Source organism: Hemicordylus capensis, chromosome 5, assembly GCF_027244095.1.
Source record: "Hemicordylus capensis ecotype Gifberg chromosome 5, rHemCap1.1.pri, whole genome shotgun sequence".
NCBI lineage: Eukaryota > Metazoa > Chordata > Lepidosauria > Squamata > Cordylidae > Hemicordylus > Hemicordylus capensis.
Window position 1 is genome coordinate 153,270,613 of NC_069661.1, and position 26,670 is coordinate 153,297,282.

Here is a 26,670-nt window from a genome sequence, read left to right on the forward strand (position 1 = left end):
TCACAACCCTAGACAATAGCAATAGCAATAGCAATAGCAATATAACTTACATTTATATACCGCTCTATAGCTGGAAGCTCTCTAAGCGGTTTACAGTGATTTAGCATATTGCCCCCCAACATTCTGGGTACTCATTTTACCAACCTCGGAAGGATGGAAGGCTGAGTCAACCTTGAGCCCCTGGTCAGGATCGAACTTGTAACCTTCTGGTTACAGGGCGGCAGTTTTAACACTGCGCCACCAGGGGCTCTTCCACTCAACAACTCAGCTGGACATGCATTTGCGGAAGCAATGCGGACAGAGAAGAACTGCTTCTTTGCCACCCACACTGCCAGAGCATAGATCTTCAAATGTGCTCTGTGTTGTACCTGATCAGACTCGCGCCGAGTCTTCCTCTACTTGCGCTCTAGTCCTCTACATCACCACTTTAGCTCCCATAGTAGTTCATCCGAATACTACAGGGCTGTCTTTAAAGCAAGTCGGAGAGGACGCTTAGGAGCAATTGTGTCTACTGCTCTAGTGAGTTTATTATTCCATGTATGTACCAGAGCATCGACAGAATCACTAGCAGAGCCAACCCTAAACCCTTCCAAGGCTTCTTGGAATCCTATTGAATCCAATAACCTCCTTGGGTGGATCAACCTAATAAGTTCTTCACCCCTGTAGAGGTGGGCCGAGGCTGTAAATTCTACCTTAACCAAATGGTGATCCGACCATGACAATGGGGAGATGATAGGAGTTCCTACCCGTGGAACACCACCCTGATCAGAGCAAAAGACCAAATCGAGTGTATGACCAGCATCATGTGTCAGTCCAGAGACCATTTGGGATAGGCCCACAGTCGTCATGGCCGCTATGAACTCTTGAGCCGCTCTCGACAACCCGGTCCCCAAATGAACATTGAAGTCCCCCACCAACAACAACCTGGGCCACTCCAATGCCAATTTAGCAACCAGACTTAGGTACACCCATTCAATATAGGCCAAATCCCTGACAGGGATCCTGGTAAGGGAGATGGTATTTTTACAGACCATAGCTACCCCACCTCCTCTTACTTGCTCCACCATGGAGTAACCCTCTGGGATAAGCCGGGATCAAACCGGACCACTAGCCTCTCCTGACCAGGTCTCCATGATACATACCAAATCAGCTCCTTCATCCATGATCAAGGCATGCATTACCTCAGATTTATTTTGAACCGACCTGGCATTACAGAGTGAGGTTCTGTGGGTGGCTGACATTGCTCTCTAAGGTCAAAGAGGTGGTAGGCCTGCCAGAAGGGGCAACAGCAATTAAATTTCTGAATTCCCTTCTCCTATAATGACTCGCTGGCCTACCAATGCCATATCTTCATCGACTACCCACCACCACTGGTATAGCTGCCTCATGATTATCCCCCACGTCCCCATCTCTGCTCATACCAGGACACATACCTGTATCAAGCCTAACTAAAAAGTAAATACAAGTAGATTATTGTACTACTAGTAAATAGAAGTAGTTGGCTGTGCACAATTTCAAAATCCCTTAAATGGGCCAGGTTGTTCTGTGACTACAGTTCGGCTGCTAACCAAGGTTAAACTACTGGAAAACATGTATATTTAAGTCAATTTGATTGTAAAATGGCTTGATTCTCTTCCTTGCGATTACTGGTTTTTCATGTTGTGGTTGTAATATCCCATTATTTATTTTATTGATTTAATAAGGCATTTTATTCTACTTTTAGTATAATGTATAAGGAGGCTAACAGAGGGCTAAAAATATATCATAAAGCAGTAAGTTAGAATTACTGCATAATGTGTATATCAGTACACAAAATAAGAAAGCAAAAAATAAAAAATATAATACACTAAAAACCCAGGAGAAAAGCAAGGTGTTAAGATGGTGCCTGAAAGGTAATTGTCAGTGTTGTATGAATATTTTTGGGGATGGAGGTGAACAACTGGAATGTCGCCACAAAACAGGTGCAAGAAGGAAACATCCCTAATCTACTGCTTTCTGAAGAAGGGGCCACCTGAATCATTGCCCATTCCTTGAGATCAAAGGCAGATTAATATGACACTGTGATGACTCTTTATGGTACGGTTATGAAAGGTATTATGGAGATATAATGATGGTGGCTGACATTCTGACTAACAGTGTGTGTATGCTTTGAGACCATGGGGACACACCGGGATCCCTCGTGCAACTCTCCCAGTCTTCCTGCCTGCGTGCGCTTTTGCACAAGAGCCCTTAAAGTTCTGAGTCCTTCCTGTGCTCTGGAAACATTCTCTAAGATTAGATTTGATCTCAGAGAGTGCTTCTGAAGTGCTGACAGCACTCAAGTCTCCAAGGGCTTTTGTCTTACAGTGCACACACGTCTGGGGGATTTGTGCAAGGGCTCCCTGCATTAGTCAGGATGTCCAACAGTGGTGTTGATACTTTAAATTGTTGATAGCTTCATTAGTAAATGTTGCTATACATTTTAGTTTAGCATAAAATTGAACTGTAAACTATCCTTTGGCATGTGAAAGAATAGACTGCAAAATACCACAAAAATAAAGCTAGTGTTTAAATATGTTACAGTTACAGGACTCCGACTGAATTTAGAGAAGATGATGGAGCAGAAAAGTGGTGCAGTGAAATCCTTAACAGGTGGAATTGCTCACTTGTTTAAACAGAATAAGGTATGTTTAGCCTATGAAAAAAATCAGGGTTTTTTGTCTGACTAGGAAAAACATAAAATGTATTTCTTGTTTTTGTGAAGGTTTACTTATTTTACTTATTTTGGCATTGGTGCCTGCATAGATTGCCACCTGTAGTGATCAGCCTCCCCTCCCTCTAAAGAGTTAATAGGAAGAGAACCCTATATTGACTGACAGGCTAGTGAACTCCAGGGCTCAGCCAATCAGCACACCAGGTGGGTGAGACCTAGAGAGCTGTTGCCAGGAAGAAGGGAGTTCTTCAAGAAGAGAAGGATTATAGGAGGCTTGAAGTCTTATCAGGAATTTGGTGAGTTCAAGGAAAAGGGAAGTTTAGTTCAAGGACAAGTTTGTTTTGTCAGACTTTGCATTAGGGGTGTTACATTTTTTGGTGTATGCGTTTGCATATTCCTGATACTGTTCTATTATTGTTTACCTGTAACGTAATTAAAATAAGAAACACTAGCCTATGCCCATCCTACCTAGGTCGTTGCAAAAGACTAAAACATTTAAGCGTGCATTAAGGCAACCTATTTTTGTAACCCTACTAAGTATTCTTAACTGTACCTAAAAGCTGAGAGAGCCTCAGACGGAAACAGTCTGTAGTAATTGAATAAAACTGGGTTTTTAAAAGTTCTTTTCTTTTTACAAGCCTCTCCAAGTTGGTTCTTAACTCAGGAAAAGTGGGAGGGGTGAAGGGGGACTTCTCTGGTGCAAACACATCCTCAAGTGTTCAGCAGCTATCAGTTTTCTCACTACGTTTAAGCTTGCATGTGGAAGATTTTTGTATTTCTCCAAGAGCCAAATTAAGAGAGTTTTTATGGATTATCCCACCCCAAGCCCAGAGGGTTTCTGTAGATAAGAGGGGTGGTGGCAGCAGCAATTTGAATCTACTGATAATACAGAATAGTTTTAGGAGAAGCCTGGCCAGGCAGCTCATCAGGGATGATTCAGCATTTCTTTCCCTCACATGAGCTTGCTCTGAGACGAAGGCTGTAAGCTGCTATACCACCTTTGTATAACTGGCTGACCAGACTACCAAGATAACAATGCTACCTATTATTAGGCATGCTGGGATCCCATTTAGTGGATTTAACTTGCCGTCTTCTTCCTCAGATTTTATTCTGATATATGCTTTACATAGTTCTATATAACATATAGAGTAAATCAAGGATGCACAAGAAATATTCATTGATTATTAATATACACATGTATGGTTGTGAATATATATGCAAGGAACGTGTATATTATTCCTAAGAAAATGGTTAAGCCATATCCTGTAGTTTGTCATAATCATCAGTGTGTCTCCTCTCTTGTACCTTAATCAAGTTAGTTATTTTACCCACATATGCTATATCCAAAGTATGCATAAGCCATGTTTCTTCCAGATTGAGTTTTGCTGCAATTAGAAGCAATTAATCTTGCTGCAATTAGAAGATATATGATGATTTCTAAACCATTATTTCCTACGATGGTTTCTAAATACACTAAACTGCAAGTTCTTTGATATTATCTAGATCATTTCTTCAATATAGGATTCATTCCCAGTAAGAGATTATGTTTTACAAATTTTAACATTTATATGTGAACCACATCTGTCCCTGTACTTCCACACTTCCATCACAAATCAAATGCTATGGAATAAATATGACCTGGTCCAAATGGAGTAAAGTATCCTCGAAAAATTATGTTTTTCGTTGTTTTTAAAAATGTATTATGCAGTATGTTTGCGGTTTATTTGACCAAATCCAGTTCAGTGTCTTATTAGATAATGCTCTCCCATTTTAGCCTATAGGATACCACCTTTTAAAAAACTAATTCTGCAGTCATCATATCAAGCTGCTTAGAATACCTTTTGACACTGCTCCTCAAATCAGAGACCCAAGCTATTTAAATCTCTTAGGAAGAAATACTTCCTTACTAAAGTGTTTATAGCATGATAAAACTGAAAGATCTGGATCGAGATCCATCAAAATCCATAAGAATGGGATACCGCACCTGCACAGGAACTTCGCAATATAATGCCACAGCTTGTCGAGGTGACAGAGCCTCCACCTCCACACCTACAGTGTGCTATTTAAAGGTGAGCTGGGCGCCATGTTTTTCAGTTATTTTCTGACCGCCGCTGCATTCAGTCATCGGGCTGTCGCTCCTCGTCGGTAAAAGTTCTTTGTGTAAGTTCATCTATTTATTTATTTTTAAACCACAATGGACTGTTAATTTTGGTATTTGACTTGGGAATGTCTTCCAGACTTTGTTGGTGTTAATACGACCTTTGAAGGGACTTAAACAACGATTTTGGATAACCCTAATATGGCCAAAGAGAAATTGACTTTTAAGATGTGAACAGGCTTTAATGCTAAGCTTCCTTCGAAAGACCTCTACGACCTATGTCTGATTTGCTTAGGAGAGGAGCACAATGTCTCCTTGCAAGATATGCTTGTCATTTTCTAAGTAGATGCGAAAAAATTGGGCTTTGTGGCTTTGCACTAACATTTATGATTAGGTTTTAAGTCCTTCGACGCGGGGAGAACCCCACTCTGCAACTTCGACATCAGCTTCTAAAGACTTGGCATTGAAACCGTCGCAGCCGTCGACATCGACCACTATTAAAAGTCCAAAAGCTCCTTCAAAGTAGACTCCTACTTCGACTCTGGGACATTTGAAGTTGAAGGAAAACTGTTCGAGATCAGATACTCATTCGTCTTCTCCATGACCTAAGAAGTCAAAGACTGTGGTCTTGACAAAAGAAAGAACGCCATCCTCACCCAGTCTACAGAGCCTTAAAATCCTCAGCAACAGCAGTTGAGAACGACCACCACTCCTTGACATCGAAAATCTCGAAGTTGAGGAAGGAGATGTGACTGGCGTTGGAGAAACCTCTCGATGTCAGCCGCTCTTTGACACCGAGACTGTCGAAGTCGAGGGCTCGTTCTCTGTTTTCAGCCCCCACTCTGGTCGACTCTTCGTCCTCATCGATGCCTAATCAACATCAAAAATCTCCATTGGTGTTGACATGTCTTCCATCGACACCGACTATGCAAGTTCCAGTTTCCATTTTTAAACACTCGAGAGTTGTCGGTATAGAGATTGGTGAATCCACGATGCCAAGCCCCAATACTGACGTTTGATGTCGAAGAAGAAGAGGATAGGGATGCTTTATTGGATCCTACCTGCCCACACCTTGCTTTCCATACTGAATTTGGAGTCAGGCACTCCTTTGACATCGGCATTTAAGGGTTTCCTTCCACAATCTTCCGATTTGGAAATTCCTAAGGAATCGGTTACAGCTCAGTCGTTTGACCAATGCACTCCGGCACCGTGTGCTGTGTCTGCTGCCCATTTGGCAGGCCCATCTTCATGGCATTCATTAGGCTTCACACATTGGTCAGCTGCAGGGGCAACTTTTGCATCGGCGACTCTGGGGACCAGGTCCCCTGGCTTACCTCATAATTTTCAAGAGGACCAACCCTGGAGATCCTTGCAACCAAAGTCTTACTTGTATCTGGCATCTGCTATGACTCCAGTTCAGACTGTCCAATCTCTAGCTGGAAGTGATGGCCCAGCCTTACTGGTTAAACCCTCTGTGCAAAGTTTTCCTGTTGCAATGCAGAAGATTGCCTGGCCACCTATAAAGCACTTGGTGAATATGACCACTCAGACTGTTCTCAAAGGCACTGATATGGGGTCTCAGACTCTACCTATTCTAGCACCACAAGAATAAGCTACCATTGAGACTCAAACTTATGTACCACCATCACCAACTCACTCACCTTCTGAGCATCATGACTCTTCTGACTTCGAGTCTGATCCTGATGATTCAGAAGGCTTTGCTGATCCTCCTACCGATGTGCCTCCTCCTGCCACACATGTTTCACCTTATGAAGAAGTGAAGGATGTTAAGGAGATGGCAACTGCTCTAGGACTTGATCTCAAGTCTGAGGTAGCCATTATAGATGACTCTGTTTATAATTTTATGATAAAAGCTCAGTCATCTCAACCTGTGGCGCTTCCAGTTCTCCCGGTCATTTCTAGGGCTGCAAAATGTGTGTGGGAGGTGATACAAACTACAACCCCCACTTCTAAAGTCTAGATAATTTGTATTAGATTCAGGAGGAACACAATGAGTACCTATTGAAGCACCCCACACCAAACTCTCTGGTTATTGACTGTGCCACCTCCTCTACTAAGACAGGTTATCACCACACTATGCCTGCAACAAGGAGGGGAGGAAAATGGATATTTTGGTTAGAAAAATCTATTCCACCTCATGCCTATCCATAAAGATAGCAAATTATTCAGCTCGCACTGCTAAATATAACCATGGCATATGGGAGGCTCTTCAAAATGATCTGGATGTCCTCTCCCCAGAAGAAATTAAGAAAAAATTCCAACAGACACTGAATAAATCAGTGGCACTTAGTTGCCAGCAGTTGAGTACTGCCAAATACCTGGCTGAATCGTGTTCCTTGGCTGTTGCAATCTCTCTGAGGAGACACACCTGGCTTCACTTTACCAATCTACAGGGCGACATGAAAGACAAAATTGAAGACTTACCTTTCAACGGTAAGGGCCTCTTCAGCGCTGACACCAACTCCACCATGGAGAAAATAAAAAAGTCAAAGTTTACTGCCAAAACTTTCACTGCTTCAACATCAGCCTCTTCTTATGGCTCAAGACATCATTCTTATTCAAGACAAAAGCCCGCATTCAGACAGCAAGAACACCGTAACTTTAGGAAGCAGTATCATTCTTATCACAAGCTCACTTATCAGAACAAAGGGAAATCTAATCAGTCGCAATGTATAAAACAAGTAGTGTCTCACCCACCAGCTGTCACCACAACACTCCTCTCCCTTCCCACCACTGGGAGTTTTAACATCTTGTCATGCGAAGGACAACACCAGCCTTGCAAATTCTACACTCTTACCAGCAACCAATATCAGGCTAGCATGCCATGCCCCTGTGTGGCACCACAAAACATCGGACCGCTGGGTCCTGAGGATTATAACTTTGGGATATGCCATAGAATTCAAGACGATTCCGAAGTTTATGGGGATAAGGTTCACTCAACCCTCCCCAGCATTGTTGGAAGAAGTGAGGAAGCTGTTAGCAAAAGGGGCTATTACCTCAGTGCAGTGGGTAAAAAAGGCGAGAAGGTTTTTACTCCTGCTACTTTCTGATCCCGAAGAGGGATGGCAGAATCCAACTAATCATGGATCTATGCCACCTGAACAAAATTGTCCATGTGCGAAAATTCCACTTAATAGCATTACAAGAGATCTTGCCTCTTCTATATCAGGAGAACTGGCTTGTAACACTGGATCTTAAAGACACTTATTTCCACATTGGCATCAGGTCACAACAAAGGAAATATCTTAAGTTTGCTGTAGGAAACCAAGTGTACCAATACACAGTCTTACCCTTTGGACTTTCCACCATGCCCAGGTATTTACCAAATGCAGCCAGTGGTAGTGGTCTAACTACGGACCCAGGGTATCTTGGTCTATCCATATCTGGATGACTGGATCCTGACTACCAGGGACTAAGAGTTGCGTTCTCAGACAAAGTACGTTTATCTCTCCTCCAAGACTTGGGAATCCAAATCCATTGGGAAAAATCCAAACGGGAGCCGGTTTGTGTCATCAACTACATTGGAGCAGTCCTGGACACAAGGGCCAGGAAAGCATACTGACCTTGGGAGCACTTCCAGTGCATAAGGGACCTGGTGCTCCATTTCCAACAACACCAATCTCAATCAGCCCAACTCATTCAAAGTCTCCTGGGACTTAACGGCATCCTGCAACACAGTGATGTGGTATGCCCACTTAAAAATGTGCCAGATACAACTTTGGTTTCTGTCAGTCTTCTGCCTGCATGTGGACAGCCAACACCTGCATCTAGTGATCCCAGATCAGATTCTATATTCACTTACCTGGTGATCGATGGGTAAGAATCTTCTGGAAGGGGTTCCTTTTCAGATACTGACTCCCTCTGTCTGGTTAACAGTGGACACTTCTCTGCTGGGCTGGGGGCCCCTCTGAGGGGATCATCAGATTCAGGGCAAGTGGACCCCTCAACAAGCACAGTTTCATATCAATTTCCTGGAACTTCTGGCTATCTTCAAAGTAATGAACGCCTTCCTCCCGCTTCTGCAGGGAAGAGTCGTAAAAGTGCAGTTAGACAATACCACTGTACTAGCCTACAACGTGCGTGCGCGCAAAGGATTACTGGTAGTTTTTGCAGACCAGCAGCGGGGAAGGGGCAGCAAGGAGGTATCCTGCCGCCCCAATTACTCTTGCAATTACGGCGCCACAGCGGAAAGTGGCGGGAGGGGTAAGTAAACCCTCCCGCCGCTCTTAAAGCCCCCCACCCCAGTGCCAGACCGCAGTGTGGCAGTTCCATGCACACCCCTACTATAAAGCTGCAACTTGGTCCACTGAGTTACCTTTCATCAAGCATTGTGCCATAGATGTGTGCTCTGCTGCCGAGGCAAGCTTCGAGAGAAGCGTTTTAAAGCGGATGTTAGCAATAGCTACTACTGCATCCTCCTCCATTAGGAGCTAGCTAAACACCCATTCTTATGGATATTGATGGATCTCAATCCAGATAAACAGGTTGTTCACCTGTAACTATTGATCTGGTAGAGATCCATTGACATCCATAAGACCCTCCCAAACCACCCCTCTGCAATAGTGGTCGCATGGAGTGTACATGCTATTCTCCCTCAGTGATAAACTCACCTGATTCTGGATGATCGTCCTGCATGGCAGTCCAAGAACTGAAGAACATGGTGCCCGGCTCACTTTTAAATAGCACACTATAAGCGTGGAGGCGGGGGCTCAATAGCCTCGACGAGCTGCAGCATTTTACTGCAAGGTTCCTGTGCAGGCACAGTACCCATTCTTACGGATGTTGATGGATCTCTACCAGATCAGTAGTTAAAGGTGAGCAACCTGTTCTACTGAAACAGTGGTGATCTCCCATGGGGTAATCTCTTTCTTTAATCATTTTATACAAGTTACTTGGAATACCTTTTGACACTCCATCAAATCAGTGACTAAAACTAGTTAAATCTCTTATGAACCCATGCTTCTTTAATTAACTGTTTAGTGCATGATGGACCTGAAAGTACTGAAACTGTGGCAATCTTCTATGGGGTCCTAAATGCAGCAGCTCCATTTGCCTCGCCGTACCTTTGACAACCTGGTCTATAGTAGCCAAATCTCCTTCAATCCAAGTTGTGTGTTATCTAACATTTCACAGTTCTCAGTTTCTTCTTCATATTAAATATAAAGCTTTGTGCAAGAGTTGGATTGAATAACTTCTAGTCAGTTTTAGTTCAATTTCATAACAAATGTCTTAGGTTGGGGTTCTTAACCTGGGGTCCACGGACCCTGGAGTGGGTCCAGAAAAACTATGGGGAATTTTTGCTGTACTGGATTTAATTTGCTTCTTGGTGAGCTGGACTGAAGTTCTTGAAAATAACTATTTTGAGTACTACTTTTTTTGGGGGGGGGGGAGTCTGTTTTCTTTATTTTTTTACTGGAGCCTTATGAAAATACATAAATGTAGTTTGAGTCCATGGATAATACTTGCAGATCTGGAGGGTCTGCAAAAAGGTTAAGAAGCTTTGCCATAGGCTATTCAAAACCCCTTGTACTAAAATTGTCATTCTATTGGGCTAAACCATGCTTTTAAATGTTGCCGCGTAATATCGTTTTTGTGCAACACTTTAGTGCCACTCTAGAACATTGTCAAATGTAAACTGATGGTATGTGATGAATTGTGGGAAATCCTGAACAATAAACAGTTTGAGTTCAAACCAATCCAATCATGGTTAAATCCAACCCTTCCAAAACCAGTCAGGGAGTTGTCCTGATTTATATTCACCAGTACCTGCTGAAGGAGAAGGCCCTGTCAGTGTTGTGTGCCATGCAGTGTTTGTTTTGCTGCTAAAAATACATTAGTGCACACAAGCGATGCATATTTAATAGTGAGGGGAATACTGCAAGGCACACAACACTGATAGGGCACTTTCTTCTGTGGGAACTGGTGATGGTGATGATGATGATGATGATGATGATGATGATGATGATGATGATTACACTCTTTTAAAGGATGGAAATGGTCCTTCCAGACATGGGGAAAAAGTGTGCCCTGAAGAGCTTGCCTGCAAGTTGGAAATGAGAGTTTATTTAGCCTCCAGGCTCTCCTACAGACATGCATCTTCTTTCTTGGCACAAGTTTGTGGGCTGGTCATATGGCCAGCAGGGACCTTGCACAATTTCACAGCACCTTCTGCAGTCTATTTGTGGACAATCTGTGATGAAAATTAATGTACTTTTAAAGTAACTTCGGATTTTTCATTGTGGATTGCCTGCAAATGGCCAGCAGATGGCACTGTAAAATTGCATGGCATCCCGCTGGGACCAGCCTGGAAGCTTGCACTGGGAAAGAACTTGCAAACGTATGAGAGTGTCTGAAAGCTGAGTAAACCTTCGTTTCCAACTTTCAGGCAGACTCTTTTGCTCACACATTTGTATGCAGTCTGGAATAACCTTAACTGTTTAGGTGAAACTGTAGGTGTGTGCAACTACTGATTTGCACCATGTGGCCCTACTTTCCTTTCTGGGTGAAGGCTTTACCTTTTTTGCTTTCTTCATAATTTATTATTATTATTATTATTATTATTTAAATTGGCTGTCTGTCCTCTCTTTAAGACCTTGGGAATCACTTTGGCCTGATTTGTGAAACAACTTCTTTAAATGTCATCTAGCATGTGCTGCACATTAGCCTAGGATTCTATTGCTCCATAAAATCTCTTCTCTACTTGCCTATTTTTTTAATGAAGGATTTTAAATATTCATTTAAAAAGTGTGAACTCCAGTGATGCTGCAGTTTATGGTGTGACTGAGTGAAATATGTTTTCTTAATTTGGTTTGAATAGCATACATATTTTCTATTTGCAAGGTGACACACGTGTCTGGGTTTGGAAAAATAACTGGCAAAAACCAGGTGACAGCAACCAAAGATGACGGCAGCACTCAAATTATTAATACAAAGAACATCCTTATAGCTACAGGCTCCGAAGTAACACCTTTCCCAGGAATTACGGTATGATTTGAAACTTTGAAACTTTTTTAGTAGTGCGCTTAGAATTTATATATTCACAAAGCAGTTATTTGTCTAATAATATGTTCAAATGTATTATATGTTGCTCTTGTGTGGCAGCTGCTAGATATTTTATGTATGTATGTATGTATCATATTTCTATACTGCCTGACATATGCATCCCTAGGCAGTGTACGTAAGTTAAAATACAACAAATATAAAAACAGGATAAATTGATTAAAACAATTATTATATTAAACCAATTAAAATTAAGGATCTTTTTAAAAGCAGCTGGAGATGGAGAAACTCTGATTTTAACAGAGAGTGCATTCCAGATTTTCGGGGCAGCCACAGAGAAGGCCCGGTCCCAAGTAGCCACCAAACGATCTGTTGGTAGCCATAAGTAAACCTCCACAGATGACCTTAATAGGTGGGAGGGTTCATGACAAAGGAGGCACTCTCTTAAATACTTGGGTCCCAAGCCGTTAAGGGCTTTATAGGTAATAACCAGCTCTTTGTATTTCTCTCGGAAACTTATTGGCAGGCAGTGCAGTTCTTATAAGATCAGTGTTATATGGTCTCTTCAGGTTATCCGGGAGACCAGTCTGGCTGCTGCATTCTGCACCAACTGTAGTTTCTGGACTTTGCACAAAAGCAGCCCCACGAAGAGTGAATTACAGTAGTCAAACCTGGAAGTTACCAGCTTATGTACAGCTGTTTTAAGGTCATTTTCCTCCAGAAATAGGTGTGGCTGACCTAGATCTAACCCATCTTTTGAGTTCACACACACACACACACACACACACACACACACACACACACACAGTCAGTACTCCCATCTTATTTGGATTCAATTTCAGTTTGTTATCCCTCTTCCAGCCCATTACTGCCTCCAGGCAGGCATTTAGGGAAGGTTTGCTATTACCTGATGACATCTATTTCTTCATGATATGGAAAAATAGATTTGGGTCATCAGCATATTGATAACACCCAGCACCAAACCTCCTGATGATCTCTCCCAGCAGTTTCATGTAGATTTTAAAGAGCGTTGGAGACAGTATGGAGTCTTGTGGAACTCCATACAGTAACACCCACTTTGTAGAGCAACAGTCTCCAGGCAACACCATCTGGAATGTGCCAGAGAGGTAGGAACGGAACTATTGCCACCCAATCTCAACTCCCTCAGGTGACTCAGAAGGATACCATGGTCGATTGTATCAAAAGCTGTCGAGAGACCCAAAAGGATCAACAGAGTCACACTCCCTCTATCAGTACCCAATTGGAGATCATCCATCTGGCTGATCAAGGCAGTCTCAATCCCATAGGCTACCCAAAAGCCAGTTTGAAATGAGTCTAGATAATCAGTTCCCTCCAGGACTGCTAGAGCTTAGAAGCCACCACCCTCTCAATCACTTTGCCCAACCATGCAAGATTGGAGATTTCTATAATTGGCTGACTCTGATGGATCCAGTGTGGGTTTCTTCACATAACATCTAATAATAGGCTCTTTAAAACAAGGAGGCATCCTGACCTCCCTCAAGAAAAGCATTTATAATATGTATCAGACCCTCTCTGATAGTACTATTGGCAGACGAAATGAGCCAAGTTGGCCAAGGGTCAAGAGGAACAGGTTGTAGGATGTACATACAGTCCAAAGAAGCTTATCCTTAGGAGTCACAAACTGAAAGTGATCCAATCTGATCCCATAAGAGGAGTTGCTGGACACTTCCCTAGTAGACTGCAATAAATGTGGAATCCAGTTCTGCCTGAATATGAGATATTTTATCAGCCAAAAAGTCATTTTAAACGTCACAGCGGTTATTGGAGGTTCCACATTTGAGTTCAAGGGTGAAGGGGCACATACTAGCTCTTTCACAACCTTAGACAATTCCACTGGATGTGAATTTGCAGAAGCAATGTGGGCAGAAAAGAACCACTTCTTTGCCATCCAGATTACAAGAGCATAGCTCTTCAAATGTGCTCTGTATTGTAATCTATTGAATTCATGTTGAGTCTTTCTCCACTTGTTCTCTAGTTGTCTACCTTGCCGCTTCAGTTCCCGTAATTCATCCGCTTACCATGGTACTAATTTTGAAACATGAGTAATTTTGTCAACCACTCTAGTGAGTTTGTTATTTCATGTCTGCACCATTGACAGAATCATCGGCAGAGCTAACTCGAAACCCTTCCAAGGCTTCTTGGAACCCTATTGGATCTAATAACCTCCTTGGGCAGATCAACCTAATAGGTCCTTCACCTCTACAGAGGTGGGTTGTGGCTGGAAATCCTACCTTAACCAGACGGTGGTCCGTCCATGACAATGGGGAAATAACAGGAGTCGCCACTCATGGAACACCACCCTGATCAGAGCAAAAGACCAGATATATGCAGCATGGACATCTCTATACAGACATCTTCTATGTAAAGAGGACAATTCTTTTTCTTCTTTCCTTTTAAAATATTTTTAGATTGATGAGGACACAGTTGTATCATCCACTGGCGCACTGTCTTTGAAGCAAGTCCCTGAAAAAATGGTGGTAATTGGTGCAGGAGTTATTGGCGTAGAACTGGTGAGAAGCTTTCTTTCTTACATTTCATTTTCAGTGTCTTTAAAATACTGCTGATGACTTGGTGCAATGTTTGTGATCCCCATAAAATTGCTCACAGCGGGTTTATTGGCCCGTCAGCGGGTTTACTGGCTCAGCCAGGATTATATGGAGACACTGGCTGTATGAACCGGTGGCTTCACATGAGGGTGGTTTACACAGTTGGCACAGTTATTGCAGCTATAGCAGTTCCTATTTTTGTTTCAGTTTCTTGTGCAAATCAGAGCAGCCGTTTGTCCATCCCTCACAAGCACGTGCCAGTTTGTAAAACGCATGCCTCCACCCAGTCCTGGGCTGTTGCCCTGCATGCTGCTGCAGGTGATCACATGGCACCCAGTGCATGTTTGTGCAGGGCCAGTGTATGATAGGGATTTGGCAGGACAACAAGGTTTCTAATAATAGCGCTTCTGTTTGATTCTAAGATCCGGTGTGCAACCTCCTTAGGGAATTACATATGGTTCCCAAACCTGTTCAAGTTGGGTACACAACTGTGCGTGCTTCCCCTGCCCCTTCCCCTGTTCCATGAATGAAACAGGGAAACTTTGCTCATGATGAGGCCTACAAAATGGTGCTTTGGCATGGAACAAAGTGGGACACCTCGGGAGAGAACGAAGTGGGACACCTTGGGGCACTGGAGCAGGTGAAAGTCCCAGCATGGCTTCCCCTGAATGAGTATGTTGGAGATGGGAGGAGAGCTGGTCTTGTGGTAGCAAGCATTAATTGTCCCATTTTCTGAGCAGAGTCTGCCCTGGTTTGCATTTGAATGGGAGACTACATGTGAACACTATAAGATATTCCCCTTAGGAAATGGGGCCGCACTGGGAAGAGCACCTGCCTGCTTGCATGCAGAAGGTTCCAAGTTCCCTCCCTGACATCTCCAAGATAAGGCTGAGAGAGACTCCTGCCTGCAACCTTGGAGAAGCCGCTGCCAGTCTATGCAGAAAATAGTGAGCTAGATGGACCAATGGTCTGACCTGGTATAAGGCAGCTCCATATGTTCCTATGAGAGTAATTTCTTTTAAACACAAATGCTTTTTTTCCTCTCAAACTCAGCTAAACAATTTGTATATCTTTGCTCAGAAGGCCTATTTTTGCTCTTTCCCCTTTCCTACGAGTAATACTAAAACTACTCCCTGTACAGCAGCAACCCATACCTTCTCTTTTTTATTCTGAGTGTGACTACTAAATTATTCTGCTTTGCTGCGTAAAGGCATCAACACCTCAATTTCAGCAAGGGTTGCAGAACCCCTTTATGGTGTGTTATAATAACTTTTAGAAAGAGAAGTAGTAGGAGCTGTTGAGGTAAAGAATGCTTCTGAAAACAGAAGGGAATAGTGGGTAGTTGTGAGATTGGCAGAGAGAAAAAGGGAGATGGTGGTAGCAGCAGAACTCAAAAAGCAGAGAAAGCAAAGTAGCAGCAACTACCAAATGCAGAACTAGTTCGGAAACCAGTGTTTGAACCGGTTTGAACATGGGGGGAGGGGTTCCTTTAAGGCGCAGGGAGGGTGTCCTTACCTACCCTGCTGCATTTCCCCCTCCAGCCTATTTAAAGATTCCTGGTGGAGTTTGTTCTTCCTTGGCGGATACTGCTGTTAATTGGAAGCAATATATAGGAGCTATAAAGTTTATTCTTCCTCTTTTTAAAAAAGAACTGCTTTTTTATTTGTTCTGTTGACTATAGGGTTCAGTATGGCAGCGTCTAGGCGCAGACGTGACAGCTGTGGAGTTCTTGGGCCATGTTGGTGGATTAGGCATTGATATGGAGATCTCTAAGAACTTCCAGCGTATTCTCCAGAAGCAAGGTCTTAAATTTAAGCTAAACACTAAAGTTACCGGTGCTACCAAAAAACCGGATGGAAAAATTGATGTTTCGTAAGTACTGCAAATGTAAATATGTGACTTATTGAAATTGTTTTGTCTTTTCCCATAAAATTTAAACAAACTGCTGATCACATTCAGGGCTAGAATAATCCTGGCGGTCTAGTTGCCTGGACTTTTAAATATTTGATGCTGACGTTTTGGATATTGTAAATATATTTTCATCTCCTGGGAGTTCAGTTCAGTTCTTTATTATGGTCTATGGCCAGTAACAAACAGAAACATACAATAAACCACCACCAGTGTCAATAATAGGCTAAATAGTCAGGTCCAAATATCGAGGAATCTTATAGATCTTGTGGACTTAAGGTGTATGTCCGGTGCAGTGAATATATTAGGTAAGGTAAAGTGTGCTGTCAAGTCGATTTCGACTCCTGGCGCCCACAGAGCCCTGTGGTTTTCTTTGGTAGAATACAGGAGGGGTTTACCAGTGACTCCTCCTGCACAGTATGAGATGATGCCTTTCAGCATCTTCCTATATCGCTGCTGCCTGATAGACTACCAGCGGGGATTCGAACTGGCAACCTTCTGCTTGTTAGTCAAGCATTTCCCTGCTGCACCACTTAAGGTTACTAGTGAATATATTACAAGCTTAATAAACCTAGTCAAATATTTGATTTAGGATTTGATTCAGTTGAGGAGGAGGAGAACTGGTTTTGTGGTAGCAAGCATTACTTGTCCCCTTTGCTAAGCAGGGCCTACCCTGGTTACATATGAATGGGAGACTACATGTGAGCACTGTAAGATATTCCCCTTGGGGGATGCAGCAGCTCTGGGAAGAGCATCTGCAGAAAGTTCCAAGATCCCTCCCTGGCATCTCCAAGAAGAATCTCTCTGAGAGAGCTTCCTGCCTGCAACCTTGGAGAAGCCACTGCCAGTCTGTGTAGACAATACTGAGCTACATGGACCAATGGTCTGATTCGTTACATGGCAGCTTCCTATGTTCCTATGTTCATGGTCCAGCTGTTATATCACAGCACACTCTACAGCTGCTACACAAACTCTGGCCACATTGTGTTAATTGCTGCATACTTGTCCGAGTGTAAAAATGTAACATAACATTCAACAAAGGGTCCTGGCAGTTGCAATAAATGAAGAGTAATCTCCTCTTTTTAGGCATCTCCATGTAGAAATGTCTAAAGAATTAGTCTCCCCTGCCCTATTCAAAATCAGATTCAGCATGGGAACTGGCTGTTGTAGAATTAAAAATACTGGTTAGGTTTTGGTTTGTTTTTTAAAATGTTTAAGGTGGTAAAATGGAAATGTCAGTTTACTTCTTCTTGGCCTTAAAGAGACTCTTTATACAAAGTCTGCTAACTTTAGATAGCAGCTGTAACTCTTTTCAAAACCAGCTGCTCCTTATACCACCTGTGTCTTAGATTACACAAACTTACTTCTCAGCAACATTTCTGGTGGAACTTACCTCAAAGTGTGTGAAGTCCTACAGATCTTGCATGATCATTCCTCTCAGACGTGAGGTGGATTGGTACAGATCATATGGATCAGGCTGCATGTGTTAGACTGCACACTTGTTGGCCTCATTTCAATGTTACATCCAAGGGTGTGGATGCAACTTGAAAGGATGCAGTCCTGCTTTCCCACCTGCCATACACTGATTCTGCACCCTTAAGGTAAGCTTGAATTGGATATAGGGTGGCAATGGGCAATGAGAGGTCTTTACGTCAGGTACTAACATGTGTCCCCCAGGGGCTATTCTCTCGCCCTTGCTGTTCAGTATTTATATGCAGCCGCTAGTGAAGCTGGTGAAGAGTTTTGGGCTAGGGTGCCACCAATATGCAGATGACACCCAGTTTTTTCTGCTGATGGATGGCAGGGCTGAGGACATCATAGCCCAGCTGACCAGGTGTTGGGAGGCGGTCGCAGATTGGCTGAGGCAAAGTCATCTACAGCGTAATCTGGATAAGACTGAAGTTCTGTGGCTGTGCTCGAAGAGGTCGGGGGAGTTTTCAATTACCGACCCTTGATAGTGCTTGTTTGATATCTCAGCCTACTGTGAAGAACCTGGGCGTGATTCTTGATGCCTCTTTGACTATGGAGGCTCAGATCATGGAGGTCGCTCGAAAGGCCTTCTTTCAGTTACGCCAGATACAGCGGCTGGCCCCCTATCTGTTCCCTCCGGACTTCGCCACTGTGATCCACACTTCCAGGCTGGATTATTGTAACTCGCTTTATGTGGGGCTGCCACTGCGCCTAACTCAGAAATTGCAACTGGTGCAGAATGCAGCGGCCAAGGTCCTTACTAAGGCGCCTTGGCGAGCACATGTGACACCTTTGCTCGTTCAGTTGCACTGGTTGCCGGTTGAGTCCTGGGTTAAGTTTAAGGTATTAACATTTAAAGCCCTAAACAGTATGGGCCCTCCGTACCTCCATGACCACCTTGTTCGATATGTCCCTCGCCGGGTCCTGAGATCAGCCTCAAGTAATGCCTTGGTGATCCCAGGTCCTAGAGATATTAAACTGCAGTCAACAAGAGCCAGAGCCTTCTCAGTGGTGGCCCCGACTCTATGGAATGGTCTCCCAGATAATATCAGAGCTCTCCATGATCTGTTAGCCTTTCGTAAAGCATGTAAGACTGAAATGTTCTGCCAGGTGTTCGATCGCTGAGATAGCTGGTCATAGAGTGATCTTGTAATCCATGGTTATTATGTCATGTGGAATGAGTATTGTATGGGGTTGTGGTTTATGAGGTTATGTAAGATATATTTTAATGAAATTGTGTTGCTGTGTATGTTATTGCTTGTAAGCTGCCCTGAGTCCTATAGGGTGACATATAAATCTAACTAAATAATAAATAAATAAATAAATAAATAAATAAATACACACCTGGAAGATGTGGCATAGTACACAAGATGGTTTAGAACAGTAATGCAGCTGAAACAGTTTTAAGGGGTAGCTAAGGGACAACTCGTCCAATGGTTATTGATGTGATTTTGTAGTAAAGCCATAATGAGTCGATGACTGGTGTGCTTTCTGTTTAACCTAATTGTTAAGTGTAGCCAAGCAAAGGTGGTTTAGTCACTTATTTTATGATATGAATGTTTAAAATAAACCTTAATTTGATGTGGGTTTACTTACAGTTTACAATTGTTTGAAATAGGTTTTTGCACTATTTTAAACTTATTTTCATGTAATTTGTAATAATCCATAAAAAGAAATAATCAGGATTTAGTTACTTGGGATATATTAACAGTATGTGGCATTTCTATTCAGTAGGACTTTCCGGTTTCTTTTTTCCTCAGTGTTGAAAGTGCTTCAGGTGGCAAGGCAGAAGTGATTACTTGTGATGTACTTCTGGTTTGTATTGGTCGACGCCCTTTCACTACAAATCTTGGTCTGGAAGATGTGGGTATTGAACTTGATAATAGGGGTAGAATTCCAATCAACAACAGATTTCAAACCAAAATTCCAAAGTAAGTCAAATAAGAGAATGTTTTTGGTGCACTACCAGAAGTTGCTATCTTTTTTTTTTTTTTTAAGTCACCAGTTGCTATTTATAATTGAAGCAGGGATGGGTTTACAGTAGTCCCTTACCAACTGTGGATTTCCCAATCATGGATTTGAGTATCTGCGACTGGGAAACTGTGCCCACCCTTGCCAACTGCGACTCGAGTATCCGCTGTTTGGTGACATTTTTTTCAAATTTGGGTGGGTTTGGGGGTCATTTCCAGGAGTCAGGGTAGTATTTCTATTTTTTACCTTTTTTCTATCTTTTCCAACCGTGATTCCCCTAACCCCCTTTTCCCTGTGCATTGCTATGCCTCACCAACCATGAATTTGCCAACCATGAGGGTTTCCAAGAACGGACCCCTCGCGGTTGGCGAGGGACAACTGTATCTCATGCCCTCATCTGTCACATGTTTTGGTGAGTTCCCTTTCTTCCTCACTGAGTTGCTGGAAGAGAGCAATGGGTATATCAATGTCTCTCTTGTATGTCTGTTTATCACACATGTTACAACTGAATTGCCAGTCTCTTTGAGGTGCTGGTGGAGACACACACAAGCCAGGTATTGCACACCTTGATAAGGCAATGTGAGATGGAACCCACTAGGTTCTTTAGGGCAATTGGGGGTTTCTTGGTAGCATCTGGCTTTCCACCATCGAGATGCCGTACCAGATACATCTTTGCTGTGATCTACCAAGGCAGTTCACATATGTAAAAGGCAATTCTTTCTCACAATGCAAAGAGGGCTTGTGGTAACTCAATATTATAAATATTGTCATTCATTAAAATATAAATTTCTGAAGGTCTTAATTTTATACCTATGCAAATATAATCAACAGATTAACATCAGATTGTTGAGCTATTAGAAATTTCTTTGAGTTGCAACACTAGTTAAAGCACAGTTTATAGGTGTAGGAAGATCTATAACTTATCATCCTTACTGATTTAGGCTGCTGTGTGTGTGTGTGTGTGTGTGTGTGTGTGACTTTGTAGAGTGATAGTGTTATATAGAGCATTGATGTGTTATTCAATATGGGTTCTTGTTTTAGCCGTAGATGAAAGGGGATTGTAAAATGAAATGAATTAAAAATAAAAATAAAAAGAAAGAAACTACAAATACCAGAAGGTACTGTTCAGAATGCTGTTTGGTTTTCTTAGCCATTCCTAACTCCAGATGACACATGATCATGCCAAGTGTATCTAATGTTCATGTTGTATATTTCTATGTATCTAAGTAGCGATAAGTCACTTGGTTCCATTTGTCTGATTTGACAGCATCTATGCTATTGGTGATGTAGTCGCAGGACCAATGCTTGCTCACAAAGCTGAAGATGAAGGCATTCTGTGTGTGGAGGGAATGGCTGGAGGTGCAGTTCACATTGACTACAACTGTGTGCCCTCAGTAATTTACACACACCCTGAAGTGGCTTGGATTGGCAAATCAGAAGAACAGCTAAAAGAGGAGGTACTGTTGATAGCTCCTTTCACTGTGCTCTCAGTAGAGCAGTGTGATCTTTTATTTTTAACTAATACTCACTGGGGCAGAGCCACCATTACACTGGGGGGCACTGTTACCTCTAAGGTGTGCGCAGGTACACGCGCTCACATGTGTTTGGATGTCTGCTCAGTTCAGTTTAGAGCCTGTTCAGGTAGTGATGTGCACTGACCGGTCCGGAGGCCATTCTACAGGCCTCCAGACCGGTTCGGACATGGGCGGTTCGGGGTTCAGGCGGATTGGGGTGGGGCGGGGGTTCCTTTAAGGTCGGGGGGAGGGTTTACTTACTCCTCCCGCCGCTTTCCCCCCTCCGGTGCATGTATTTTAGTCAGTAATTGGGGCGGCAGGATACCTCCCTGCCGCCCCTTCCCCCGCTCGGCTGCAAAAGGCTTCAGGAAGCCTTTTGCGCGTGTGCACGTTGTGTGCTTGCTTCATGTCTCCGTGACATGCACACGCACAAAAGGCTTCCTGAAGCCTTTTGCAGCCGAGCGGGGGAAGGGGCGGCAGGGAGGTATCTTGCCGCCCCAATTACTGACTAAAATACATGCACCGGAGGGGGGAAAGTGGCAAGAGGGGTAAGTAAACCCTCCCCCTGCCCTTAAAGGAACCCCCAGCCCAGTGCCAGACCGCAGCTCCGCCGTTCCTTGCACACCTCTACGCTCAGGTTGAATCAGGAAGGCCCCATTCTGAATGCACATGTGCACACACTGCCTTGATACTGCCGCCCAGAAGAAAACTCATTCCGCCCACAGATGAAAAAAATTAGAGGGACCACTGCTGGGGGATTTAAAGAACCCAGGCTGCCATGTCCAGGGGCCAGGCCTGGTGCCCTAGCCACGCCCCCTGCATCTGACAGCAGACACACAGGGGGCTTGGCAACATTTGCAAACTGGGCTGTGCACCCCATGTGCAAGTAAATTACAGCCATTTGCAGCAGCAGCAGCAGCCGCCGGGAGCACCTCTTCCTGCTTGAAAAGGCAGGGAGAAGTGTTCTGGCCAGGCTGGGAACCCAGTGCTGGCTGAAGCTTCTCAAAAACGGAGCCACGTGACATCAGACGCAGGAGGTGTGGCTGCGGCTGTGGGGGCCAGCGGCAGCGGGCCGGACAGGGGCCACCAGCATTCTCTCTACGCAACTGATAATACTTATTGTAGAGCAAATACTAATTACGACCCAAGGAGTGAATTAGTGAAGCAGGCAGTAACTGTTACCCTAGCATTAGGGCTGTAGAAAACTTGTTATACAGGTACTAAACAAACATGATGTTCTTACACTGATAAGTAGTCCTCAAGCTAGGCTTGCAGTCTGAGCAACACTTGGCTTGTCCTTTTTGTTCATTCAGTTTGTAGCCTAGATCTTGTATTGACTAGTGGGACAAGGGCTCCTGGGAAGCAGTACATTCTGTGTTGGGAGTAGTATGCTCTCAGAAGACCGTGTACCTTTTTTAATCACACAGATCATGCTACAAGCAAATACTATTGTACTGTTTTTCATGTTACCCAAAACGAGTGTGTTAATGGTGTAGCTGTGCCTATTGTTGAAGCCATGAGGCACTTCCAAACCAATGGCATAGGAAGAGGACTCTTCCAGGTGGCAATAAACTGCAGGATGTGCAGAGCTTACATGTAAGTCCCGAGTGTGTTCTTACTCTCTCTACACGCACAGCAGCAAGCTTCTGCACTACTTCCTAGCACAAGCTGACCCTCTCCATACACGCATCACGCCGGGCCCTTGCATAGTTTTCACAGTGCCTGCCAGCCTGTTCTTGCATTCTGAGAAGAACTCACCTTTCCCCCCAGTCACCACAAATGTAGTAATGAAGAGGAATATTACCATCTGGAAGAGCCCAGAGAGAGAGAGAGCGCCCGATGGGTCTGAGTTGATTTTGAGTGTTAAAGCATGTGGCACATGAATCTTTCCAGCATTTCTAAAGTTACATCTTCTACTCCATTGATTCCAGGTTTTCCTAATCTTTTATATATTTTGAAGAATTTGTTGATTTGTTTGTGAGAAATAGTCATAGGAACATAGGACGCTGCCATATACTGAGTCAGACCATCTTAGTTCTTTAGGAATATATGTATATGCTTTGCATCCAAATATTCTAATAAGCTTTAATTTAGGTTTTGTCGCATTCCACATTTAAGGGTGTTACTCCGTTAGTTTTAGTTGACAGCCTATTCTGCATATAAGTTGCAGGCATTACAGCTTCTTCCCAGTAGTTGTTTTCCAGACCTGAGTCAAGAAGCATACTTCTAGACATTTCAAAGTTTTGTTCTTTCTCTCTGCCACTCCATTTAGCTCATAAGGAACATAAGAAGCTGCCATATACTGAGTCAGCCCATACAATGAGGGAAATAAGTATTTGATCCCCTGCTGATTTTGTCTGTTTGCCCTCTGACACAGAAATGACCAGGCTATAATTGGAATGGTAGGTTTATTGTAGCTGTGAGAGACAGAATAACAACAAACAAACCCTCAAAAGCCCAGTGCCCAAAAGTCAGCGATGGATTGGCATTGTAGTGAGGGAAATAAGTATTCGATCCCTTCACAAAAGATGTCTTAGTACTTGGTGGCAAAACCCTTGTTGGCAATCACAGAGGTCAGACGTTTCTTGTAGTTGGCCACCAGGTTTGCACACAACCCAGGAGGGATGTTGTCCCACTCCTCTTTGCAGATCCTCTCCAAGTCAGAAAGGTTTTGAGGCTGATGTTTGGCAACCCGAACCTTCAGCTCCCTCCACAGATTTTCTGTGGGATTAAGGTCTGGAGACTGGCTGGGCCACTCCAGGACCTTCATGTGCTTCTTCTTGAGCCACTCCTTTGTTGCCTTGGCTGTGTGTTTTGGGTCATTGTCATGCTGGAATACCCATCCACGACCCATTCTCAATGCCCTGGCTGAGGGAAGGAGGTGCTCACCCAAGATCTGACGGTACATGGTCCCGTCCACCGTCCCTTCGATGCGGTGAAGGTGTCCTGTCCCCTTAGCAGAAAAACACCCCCAAAGCATAATGTGTCCACCTCCATGTTTGATGGTGGGGATGGTGTTCTTGGGCTCATAGGCAGCATTCCTCCTCCTCCACACACGGCGAGTTGAGTTGATGCCAAAGAGCTCGATTTTGGTCTCATCTGACCACAATACTTTCGCCCAGTTCTCCTCTGGATCATTCAGATGTGCATTGGCAAACTGCAGATGGGCCTGTACATGTGCTGCCTTGAGCAGGGGGACCTTGCGGGCACTGCAAGATTTCAGTCCTTCACGGCGTAGTGTGTTACCAATTGTTTTCTTGGTTACTATGGTTCCAGCTGCCCTGAGATCATTGACAAGTTCCCCCCGTGTAGTTCTGGGCTGCTTTGTCACCGTTCTCATGATCATTGCAACTCCACAAGGTGAGGTCTTGCATGGAGCCCCAGACCGAGGGAGATTGACAGTTATTTTGTGTTTCTTCCATTTGCGAGTTATCGTGCCAACTGTAGTCACCTTCGCACCAAGCTGCTTGGCGATAGTCTTGTAGCCCAGTCCAGCCTTGTGCAGGTCTACAACCTTGTCCCTGACATCCTTCGACAGCTCTTTGGTCTTGGGCATGGTGGTGAGTTTGGAAGCTGAGTGATTGCTTGCTTCTATGGACAGGTGTCTTTTATACAGGTACTGTAACAAGCTGGGATTAGGAGCACTCCCTTACAGAGGGTGTTCCTCATTTCAGCTCATTACCTGCATATAGTGAAAAGACACCTGGGAGCCTGAAATCTTGCTGGTTGATAGGGGATCAAATACTTATTTCCCTCACTACAATGCCAATCCATCGCTGACTTTTGGGCACTGGGCTTTTGAGGGTTTGTTTGTTGTTATTCTGTCTCTCACAGCTACAATAAACCTACCATTCCAATTATAGCCTGGTCATTTCTGTGTCAGAGGGCAAACGGACAAAATCAGCAGGGGATCAAATACTTATTTCCCTCACTGTAGGTCCATCTAGCTCAGCATTGTCTTCACAGACTGGCAGCGGCTTCTCCAAGGTTGCAGGCAGGAATCTCTCTCAGCCCTATCTTGGAGAAGCTAGGGAGGGAACTTGAAACCTTCTGCTCTTCCCAGAGCGGCTCCATCCCCTGAGGGGAATAGCTTACAGTGCTCCCATTCATATGCAACCAGGGCGGACCCTGCTTAACTAAGGGAACAAGTCATGCTTGCTATCACAAGACCAGCTCTCCTCTCCTGATGACCCAGATACCAAATTTTGCATACACAATCCTGCCACTGAAATTCCCTGAATGCTCTACTTTTTACACCAGAATATTCTTGGTGAATTTTTTTAAAATTGTATTTTTTAGAAGAAATTCTGAATGTCATACTTTCTAGTTACCTAGAGATACCAAATTTCACATGAGCAATTCCACCACTGAAATTAGCTGAATGAACTATGTTTTACACTAGAATATGCTCAGGGAAAGGGGTTTGTGTGTGTGTAGAAGAAAATCGTGAGTATAATCGTATTTTAACTGTTGTTTTTAACAGATCAATAATTCCAAAATGACATGTGCAAGAGAAGATCTTTCTCACATTCAAATTCCCCATATATGGTCTTAATTCGATAAAACAAAGTTTGAAGTTGAAATCCTACAAATTTCAAACTATTTTTACTTCCCTTTTGCAAGCACATTAATAAAAAATTCTATTACATATATTTAATTTCTTGGGCTTTCCTATAAGTGTAATCTATGTAAAATGAGTTTGCCTGGTGAACGACAGGCCTCACTTTCTTAGGGTTTTACTAATCCCATAAAAGGAGAAAAGCATGATCACTTTTAAGCAGGTAATTCAGTGTGACTGATACACTCAGATTATTGTCTTTATATTTTATTCGACATATTCCATATCTCTCAATAATATGGAATATGGATTTTTAAAAAAAATTATCAGGAAAGAAAAGTATTAGAAGTATACAATTTTTATGTTTACCACAAAGTAAGTTAGGCTTCTCCTAGAGTTCAGAGACCAGAGACTTGTTCTTCAGGGTTTGTATTATGTTGCTACTGACTACAGCTAGAAGAACAGTGGGCAAGATCTAGAATGATGCAAGCTGCTCCTCCACTTGTATGTTGGAGATTTAAAGCTCCCCTCTTCAGATGTCTTTGGAGGAGATTTTGCTGCCAACGTGCCTAGCCACTCGTTTCAAACTACTGGAGAAGAGAGCTAGGGGTTTGAGGTTTGTGTGAAGGCTACTCTGTCGGCAGGAGACTACACCATGCCTTGTATGCTAAAGGCAGGCAGAAGTTCCCGTTCTCTCTGAAGTGGCAGTTGTCTCAGAGGAGGAAGACAGCCAGCATGGCAGGCCAGGAGTAGGTTGCTGGTGGCAGTTTTACTGCAGAATTGGGACCACTGTGGGTCAACAAGAGTCTGTGACATCCAGATCTTTTACAGTCATCTAGAAGGCGGAGCAT

General features: G+C 43.5%; 1 protein-coding gene across 1 annotated transcript in view; it reads left to right on the plus strand.

Annotated features, from left to right (window-relative positions):
- DLD (dihydrolipoamide dehydrogenase) overlaps positions 1-26,670 on the plus strand; it is a 41,747-nt gene that overhangs the window by 11,596 nt on the left and 3,481 nt on the right. The window contains exons 6-11 of the mRNA XM_053252958.1: positions 2,563-2,663; positions 11,652-11,795; positions 14,261-14,362; positions 16,080-16,270; positions 19,537-19,707; positions 21,015-21,204. Coding sequence (XP_053108933.1) covers positions 2,563-2,663; positions 11,652-11,795; positions 14,261-14,362; positions 16,080-16,270; positions 19,537-19,707; positions 21,015-21,204 — 899 coding nt within the window. The remainder of the gene's footprint in view (positions 1-2,562; positions 2,664-11,651; positions 11,796-14,260; positions 14,363-16,079; positions 16,271-19,536; positions 19,708-21,014; positions 21,205-26,670) is intronic.